The 8,933-nt window shown below is 37.2% G+C and overlaps 1 protein-coding gene across 4 annotated transcripts in view; it reads left to right on the top strand.

Moving 5' to 3' along the window:
- Positions 1 to 699: 699 nt before the first annotated feature.
- LOC120160226 (translation initiation factor IF-2, chloroplastic-like) overlaps positions 700 to 8,933 on the top strand; it is a 36,659-nt gene continuing 28,425 nt past the window's right edge. For 3 of the 4 annotated variants that reach the window (XM_039170640.1, XM_039170638.1, XM_039170641.1), the window contains exons 1-10: positions 700 to 2,318; positions 2,448 to 2,480; positions 2,754 to 2,867; positions 3,062 to 3,211; positions 3,346 to 3,444; positions 3,534 to 3,596; positions 3,995 to 4,150; positions 4,267 to 4,332; positions 6,717 to 6,953; positions 8,004 to 8,279. In XM_039170640.1, coding sequence (XP_039026571.1) covers positions 894 to 2,318; positions 2,448 to 2,480; positions 2,754 to 2,867; positions 3,062 to 3,211; positions 3,346 to 3,444; positions 3,534 to 3,596; positions 3,995 to 4,150; positions 4,267 to 4,332; positions 6,717 to 6,953; positions 8,004 to 8,279 — 2,619 coding nt within the window. In that variant the 5' untranslated portion in view covers positions 700 to 893. Of the gene's footprint in view, positions 2,319 to 2,447; positions 2,481 to 2,753; positions 2,868 to 3,061; positions 3,212 to 3,345; positions 3,445 to 3,533; positions 3,597 to 3,994; positions 4,151 to 4,266; positions 4,333 to 6,716; positions 6,954 to 7,090; positions 7,435 to 8,003; positions 8,280 to 8,933 lie in introns of those variants that run through there. The other variant, XM_039170642.1, reaches the window with a different exon arrangement.

Below are 8,933 nucleotides of genomic sequence, written 5' to 3'. Positions count from 1 at the left end.
CATATGATTCAGATGTGAAGTTTGAGGGATGATACTGCTGGGAACATAAGAGAGTTCAAGGAAATATGGTAACAGAAGCAGAGAAAGTACACTTCCAACAAAAGTAAACATTCTCGTTTTGCAGATCCTGGATTGTGCTCTTTCTCTTCTTTCAACCAATGCTAGGTCAGTCGGTTTAACGCACCACATCAACATTTCGTTACTCCTGCAGTAACGACTGTTAATGGACCAATTTGTTATAAATCAATAACGTCAATAACCAAATTATTACTTCTGAAATGTCAGTAGAGAAAAGAGAAACTTCCTCAAACATCAATGACCAATTATGTAGTTTAACCAATAAATATGGTAGCAGAATAAGAGAAAGTACACTCCTAACAAAAGCAAACACATCGTTTTGCAAATCCTGGGTTGTGCTCTCTTTCCATCTTCTGTCAAACAGTGCTAGGTTTGTTGATTTAACACACCACGTCAATATTGCGATAAGGAAGGATAAGTGATCAATTTGTTATAAATCGATAATTTTAATGATTAAAACGTTATTTTTAAAATATCAGAGAGAAAAAATAAAATTTACTCAAATATTAATGATCATTTATATAGTTTACCAAAAAAGAAAAAGAATGCCTGTTATTAGCCTTATCCCATGAAAACCGAAGAGAAATAAATCGACAGGCGGAGAAAGAGCCACACAATGATATTACCCACAACATAGATTCGCAGACCACAGTTTTTAGCTTCGCTTGTCCCCCCATAAGTATGACCTCCACCTCACAATTTTATCATTTTGCCCAATTACCCAATAAAAGATAGAGGTAAGCCTTTTCCTTTTTCTTTTTTAATGTTTCTGTTCATATTTTGCTCCTAATTCAGATGAACTCTTTAGCTTTACAATGGTGATAGTTGTGGGAACAATGCCTTCCTCTTCTTTAGCTTCGCTTGTTAATTTGGGAACCCTTAATGCTACTTCTTTCACTAATTATTTCTCTAAACCGGTTTCATCGTCATACTATTCTCGTGTTAGAAGAGTTTCCTTGTCTAAAAGAAATTTTAGTAGGAAATGTAAATGTAGATACTCTGTGGCACCCACGGATTTTGTGGCTGAGGCAAACAATGCTTCTTCCTTTTCATATCAAGATAGTGATGCTGAAATTGTTCTTAAACCTGCCCCCAAGCCGGTTTTGAAGTCCGAAGGGGCGAAAAACGGTAAGGGTTTGTCTTGGAATGGTGAATTGAGTGAGGGTGGGGATAAAGAAGAGAATGAGAGGAGTAAAATGATTGAGTCTTTAGGTGAAGTATTGGAGAAAGCTGAAAAGTTGGAAACTTCGAATGTGAATGTTAATATCGATGTGAATAAAGCCAAAACAAGTGGTAATGGTGGTGGTTCCGGAAGTAGTGGCAAAAAGACTAAGACTTTGAAAAGTGTGTGGAGGAAAGGAGATAGTGTTGGAACTGTGCCAAAGGTTGTTAAAGAGTCTTCTAAGGTCAATAGTAATGATAATAAAGAAGGGGAGTCTCAAGGTGGAAGTGGTGCTGCGCCTTTGAGACCTCCACAACCACCTTTAAGACCTCAACCTAAGTTACAATCTAAGCCATCTGTAGCGCCTCCCCCGGTGGTGAAGAAGCCAGTTATCTTGAAAGATGTTGGGGCAGGTCGAAAGCCAGAGTCTGATCCAGATAGGAATAGTAGAGAAAGAAAGCCTATTTTGATTGATAAATTTGCTTCAAAGAAGCCTGTTATTGCTCAAGCTGTATTAGCTCCTACAAAACCGGCAAAGGGCCCGGCCCCTGGAAAGTTCAAGGATGATTATCGTAAGAAAAATATTTCTCCAGGAGGTTATAGGAGACGCATTATTAGTCATGATGATCTTGAAATTCCTGATGAGGAGACATCAGAGTTGAATGTGTCAATACCTGGTGCTGCCACTACAAGGAAAGGGCGTAAATGGAGTAAAGCTAGCAGGAAGGCAGCCAGAATACAGGCTGCCAAAGAGGCAGCACCAGTTAAAGTGGAAATTTTGGAAGTTGGAGAAAAAGGCATGTCGGTAGAGGAGCTAGCATACAATTTGGCTATTGGCGAGGGGGAAATTCTTGGATCTCTGTACTCCAAGGGGATTAAACCAGATGGAGTGCAAACTTTGGACAAAGACATTGTTAAGATGTTGTGTAAGGAGTATGAGGTTGAAGTCATAGATGCTGACCCTGTTAAGGTAGAAGACAAAGCAAAAAAGAAGAAAGTTCTCGATGAAGATGACCTAGACAAGCTACAAGACAGACCTCCCGTTCTCACTATAATGGGTCATGTTGACCATGGGAAGGTTAGATGTAACCTTTTGTGAATAGAATTCTCCTCTTCTTTTATGCCAATTTAAATTTAAGAAGTAAGAAACTTATCTTAAACACTTGAGAGCCTACTAATTTGTATTTTGGTTATTTGTGCTTGGCAGACAACTCTTCTGGATTTTATTCGAAAAAGCAAGGTGTGTGAAAGATTGATTAGTCTAATGCTCCTTATTTAAATTTCCATTTGAAATTAATAGGAACTTTCAGGTCTTAGGGCTCACTTGCTCTAGTTGAATTTTTATTTTCTCTCCCCCCACCCCATATTTCACAGTGGTGTGCTAGTGATAGAATGATTCTCTGCATATATAATAACTGATAATTTGGTCAATGGATACTCCAAGATTCATGCAGTTACTAACTACCAAAACACATTCATTATCAAACTGAAACCAGATTGCTGGATACTGTAGGTAGCTGCCGCAGAAGCAGGTGGTATAACACAAGGAATTGGAGCATATAAAGTTTTAGTACCGGTAGATGGCAAGTTACATCCATGTGTTTTTCTTGATACTCCTGGACATGAGGTAAAACAATTACTAGGATCTTTCAGCTTTAAAGTTCTTTGTCAACTCGGAATAGCTTTTCATTCCCCTTCTGTTTGTTTGTAGTTGCTTGAGCGTTGAGCAACTGATAACCTTCACAATAATGCTATAGCATAGTAAATTTTAAATGCAAGCTGCTTGCATTGTTGGATGATACCTATTACATGTTTCTGTAGGCTTTTGGAGCAATGAGAGCTCGTGGGGCACGTGTTACAGACATTGTAGTCATTGTGGTGGCTGCTGATGATGGCATTCGTCCTCAAACAAATGAGGCCATAGCTCATGCCAAAGCTGCTGGAGTACCAATTGTCATTGCTATAAATAAGGTGCGTTAATTACTTAATTGTAAGGTCACCTTCTGTTCTGAAAATTAGAAAGTAAGTCTACTCTACAGGAATGTTTTGGTGCTCTTAATGTTGGCATTGAGATATAGCTAATATTATTCATTTATCTGTTACAGATAGATAAAGATGGAGCTAACCCAGAGAGAGTCATGCAAGAGCTTTCATCAATTGGTCTAATGCCAGAAGATTGGGGTGGTGACATCCCTATGGTTCAGGTTTTATTCTTTAATGATATATCATATATGCATCTTTTTTTGATTTATGTACCTTGTAGATGTTTATATTTTTGCACCTGCTATTACAGATCAGTGCTCTTAAAGGGAAGAATATAGATGATCTATTGGAGACTGTAATGCTAGTTGCTGAGGTGTGTACTATTATTGGCTTTTCTATATATTGACCATTTTGCTTTGAAATTCTTTCTGTACCAAGAGCATATAATCTTTCTTGTTACCAGGTTGTCTGTCAAAGTATGCAGCACATCCTTAGTTCATTTTTCTTTATGAACTAGCAACTTGAGAAATGTCTCTCTCAAGGAATAAACTTTTTTGGAATTCTACTAACAGTTAATGATATCACTTTCGTAACATTTTGAGAAACAAAAACATTTTATTAATGCATAAAAATTCAATATGATTTTAGGTCTAATTGGTGATATCATTAGTGATCATTAAATTAATTCATCAGTTTTTGTGTGTAACTATAAGTGCACGAGTCTCTTGCTTATTGTTACTTTGAATATGACCTTCACCCTGATTTCTTCAGTTACAAGAGTTAAAGGCTAATCCTGATCGAAATGCAAAAGGCACCGTTATCGAGGCAGGTCTTCATAAATCTAAGGGACCTGTAGCTAGTTTAATCGTGCAGAATGGAACCCTTAAAAGAGGTGATGTAGTTGTTTGTGGAGAAGCCTTTGGAAAGGTTGGTAAACTAAAGTCAAACTCGTGTGTTCTAATTTGAAACTTGTCTGCTTACTATATGATATAAATGCTTAATACCCTGAACCTACCTCTGAAGGGTGTTTTCCACTATTTCAGGTGCGTGCTTTATTTGATGATAGCAGAAGCCGTGTTGATGAGGCTGGACCCTCCATTCCTGTACAGGTTAGCAAGTTATAATGTTCAGCACTTCATCCTTTTATTTACCCCGTCTGTCTTGCAATATTTGAATGTATTTTCAAGTACGCTTGAACATGCTAATAAACCTGGTTCTCCAAGTAGAGTGCAGATATGGAAATTTTGTTGGATTAATTGCAGAATACTTGACATTTCAAGATGCAACTTGATTTCCTTTTGGACCCTTGTAGTTGGAATTTAGTCACATTTAGTGTAAGTGTGAGATTGTTGAAATTCCTCTATATTTGAGGTTGCCAAGATAACAGAAATGGAAATAACATTTTTCCTTTGCCCTCTTTTTAGTAATGCCTATCACCTTTTCTTCAATTTGAATCACAGAATCACCTTAGCGGATTAGTTGCTTTCCTTGATTATCTAAGGTCATCAATCATGAGGCTGTAGGGTATGTGATCATGCTAATTTTTCACCATAGAACTGCCCTACCAATTCACAATGTGAATATAGTTGACACTAAAGCATGGACTTGAACTTTGAAATGTTATCTATAGCATCAATTTTTCTGTGGTTGCTTTAGTGGTACTACTTGTAATTTACTGAAGCATAATATTGTAGCCTGGTTGAAATTGATGGATAAAATAGCAGAATAAAATCAGCTTAAATGAAGTGGTGTTGGACGAAGGTGGGAATTCCTGTGGTACTTGGACTGAAGTGTGAGTGGCAGATGTGGGTACATGTCTGACATGGATATGGTTAGATTTCTTAAAGTTTTTCCATGTATTCAGAGAATCTTTGGAGGTCATATTCATATACCCATGTGTCGAACACAAGTACTTAAAGAAAAAAGAAGAGTCAGAGCAGCATAGAGGAAATCTCCTATCTTCTTCGCTCCCCTCTGCACAGGCTCTCACAAGCCTTTTAAATGTAATAAACTTAGGGTCTAATGATCATTGGCCTTCTAACTTGAAAGCTGTAATAATTGAAGAAGCCTGTTAAAGAAACTGGTTAAAATGACATCATTTACGCAATCCCTTGGTTAATATTAACTATTGTTGTTTAGGAAGAAATACAATATTTCTAGTAGATCTAGATAAATGTACTTTCTTTATGCATGTCTTTTGTATAACATGGTAAGTAAGATGAGCAAAATTGTTCATGAAAGTACTCCCAATTTGTAAATTTTTGTTCATTCATGGAAATGATTTGAACATCAATTTTAGTGGATAACTAATAACATTAACTTTAGATTTTGTTGTTTAGAGTTATTCTGGATAGCAACAGACAAATCATAAGTGTTCAACAGTAAACTGCTAAGCTTACCTTACCCCTTTTCTTTGATGAAAATCTGTGTTGGTTCTTATTTTAAGATTGAAAGATTCACAGACTCGTGACCCCTTTTGTACTCATCCAAAGCATTTGTGTGATGAATTACACTATACTGTTTCTTTTGAGTATGGGGCTCAATCCATAGTCTCTCTCTATCTCTCAAATGCGTTCACACACACGTACACAATAAAACTCCAATCATCCTTGAGGTCGGTGCAGAAAAGGCAAGAATGGGAAAAGGAAAATATGTAATTGATTATATTATTGGCAAAATTCCTCGGAAAATGAGCTATGTTGTGGGCTTCGGTAACCATTACCCAAAGCATGTTCACCATAGAGGCGCATCTATCCCCAAGAATAATTTCAAATATAGCTGTAAAGGGGGATGGAAATGGAGGGATACGACAAAGCCCGACCCGAACACACTTGTGGGAGCCATGGTTGCTGGACCTGACAAGCATGATCGATTCCGTGACATTCGCACCAACTACAACTACACAGAGCCAACTCTTGCGGGCAATGCAGGTTTGGTTGCTGCACTTGTGGCATTGCCCGGTGACAAGTCAACAGGGATTGACAAGAATACCATTTTTTCTGCGGTTCCACCAATGTTTCCCACACCGCCACCACCGCCGGCACCTTGGAAACCATGAAGAAGCTTTTGATCTTTCTTCTGTGAGATTTTGGAATTAGTTTTCGGTACGAAAATGACCTTGACAGTAAAAAAAACGCAAGAAGGCAAGAGAGGAGATGAGCAATGAAACAACCAGCACAAAATTCGTCTTGGTTCGGTTGTCGGCATTGGGAATCAGACAATCATTCATTCAAACTTTGATAATTTGTATATGAAAGTCTATTTGGATTATGTGGTATAGAGACAAGCTTGCGTGTATAAAAAAAAACATGCATAATATACTGCTTTTAGATTTATGTTACCAACATATTTTAAAATTAACCAAGAGTAAGTTGAAGCATTCTGTTGAATTGCTGTTCCATAGTTTTCATTCATTGGCTTTGTTTGTCCTATTTTTATAGAAACACTCTCGGACTAGAGTTTCCCCTAAGAGATCTGGTGTGTATGTCTACAGGTCATTGGTTTGAATAATGTTCCAGTTGCTGGTGACGAATTTGAGGTTGTTGATTCCCTTGATGTGGCACGTGAAAAGGCAGAGGCGTCTGCAGAGTTGTTGCGAAATGAAAGAATGTCAGCCAAGGCTGGGAATGGAAAGGTCACTCTTTCTTCTTTAGCTTCTGCAGTGTCAGCTGGAAAGCTTTCTGGGTTGGACTTGCACCAGCTAAATATTATCTTGAAGGTTGATTTACAGGTATGTTCAAATGATTTACGGAAAGGAAACAACATGCACGGTTATCTCTCATAATGTTGTTAATTTGAGTACAATGATATTTGAAAATGCATATGGACTTGGCCCTATTGAGTACATGATTATGCTGATGCTAACAGGTTATTGGTCAGATCTCATCATTTTTGTTCTGGTGAAAAGGGGTAAGAGAATGAAAAAAAGGCTCTTGGTATACATAATGGTTATATCAATTTTTGTTTGAGGAAGCAAATATGGATTATAAGCCATCTGTTGAAGTGCATATAATTTTTATGCTACTGTTAACCTGTTATAAAGGGTTATTGGGATGTTGGGTGCATGTGAATTGCATGATAATGATATGGTGCCAAAATAGAGTTTCCTTCTCCATGATGGTTTCTAAAAGCTGAGGATAACAAGCATTGGGACACAGATTATAGGACAATTGAATTATACGGGTCAAAAATTGGAATTCAAATAATGAACTTGTATTCTTTATTTTTTTTTTGATAGAAAGTAAGCCTCATTAAAAACCCCCTTCAAATCCTCCATGTTGTGAAAGTAACATGAAGGATCAAAGGAGGAAAAGAGTGCCTAGAATCTTTATTCATAAGAACCAAATTACATAGGCAGAACTGTCTCCTAAACCTTAAACTGAAGAACATAAGACTTAAATCAAAACACCTAACACAACAGAAAGTTAAATTTCCTGTTAATCAACACAACCAAATAAACCAAAAATCAACCTATCCCATCTTTAGCTAATTTGTCAGCTTCCCAGTTTGCCGCCCTCAAAATATGCCTAATGATAACATCCTTTGCCGCCCTCAAAACTTGTATTCTTTATTGTACCAGAAAAAAATGTCTTACTTCTAAAACACTCGTCTTGGTAGTGCATTTCTTACATGTTGTTCTCTTATTCTACTGCTTGATGCTTTTGCTGAGTGCCGATTCCATAAAAAGAAATAAACAACCTCAAAAGTTCTTGTTGACCTTTTCTATCTGTTTCCAGTGACCATTATAATTTTTTGAACTGTATTTGTTTTCCACAACTAGGGATCCATAGAGGCTGTCAGACAAGCATTGCAGGTGCTCCCACAAGACAACGTGACTTTGAAGTTTCTCCTGGAAGCAACAGGAGATGTAAGCACCAGTGATGTTGATCTTGCAGTTGCTAGCAAAGCCATTATTTTTGGATTTAATGTGAAGACACCAGGTTCGGTCAAAAGCTATGCAGAAAATAAAGGTGTCGAAATTCGGCTATATAGAGTTATCTATGAACTTGTTGACGATGTGAGGAATGCAATGGAGGGACTTCTCGAGCCTGTTGAGGTTAGTCTAATGTTTTAAGTATTTATATTTTGATTATATGTATTATTATTATTATTATTATTATTATTATTATTACTTGATGGAGGGGGGGGTCTAAATGAAGCTCTCTGGCATTCCATTTGGTTCCCAGGTCAAAATGTACATGGATATATCTTATTGATCAAGCCTGGCCCTTGTTTGGAAGAGTAGAAAATGAAAAGGGGCATGGAGGGAAACTCAAATCTTATTGATTAAGCCTTTAATCTTAATATCCCAAATCAGTTATTTGCATACTTTTGCTATACTTCTTTCTATGGCTATATCTCTTCAAATCCCGGGTAGTCATTTTTCCTCATCACCTTGATCATGGAGGCATGGAGGGAAACCCAAATCTTATTGATTAAGCCTTTAATCTTAACATCCCAAATCAGTTATTTGCATACTTCTGCTATACTTCTATGACTATATCTCTTCGAATCCAGGGTAGTCATTTTTCCGCATCACCTTGATCATTGTCTTCTACCTGTATCGTTTTAATGCGCATAAAATAGAAGTATGCTGAGGCATTGGGTCCTTCTCTCTCGCACTTTTGATTTTTGATGTTTTTGTTTCTTTTACATCGTGCAATACTTTAAACAGTGAATTTAGTTTGATCTGTTGTAAACTGAGAACTTA

Source organism: Hibiscus syriacus, unplaced genomic scaffold, assembly GCF_006381635.1.
Source record: "Hibiscus syriacus cultivar Baekdansim isolate YM2019G1 unplaced genomic scaffold, ASM638163v2 tig00111392_pilon, whole genome shotgun sequence".
NCBI classification, from domain to species: Eukaryota; Viridiplantae; Streptophyta; class Magnoliopsida; order Malvales; family Malvaceae; genus Hibiscus; species Hibiscus syriacus.
The sequence above is the reverse complement of the archived record's forward strand: the minus strand, read 5'-3'. Positions and strand labels throughout refer to the sequence as shown.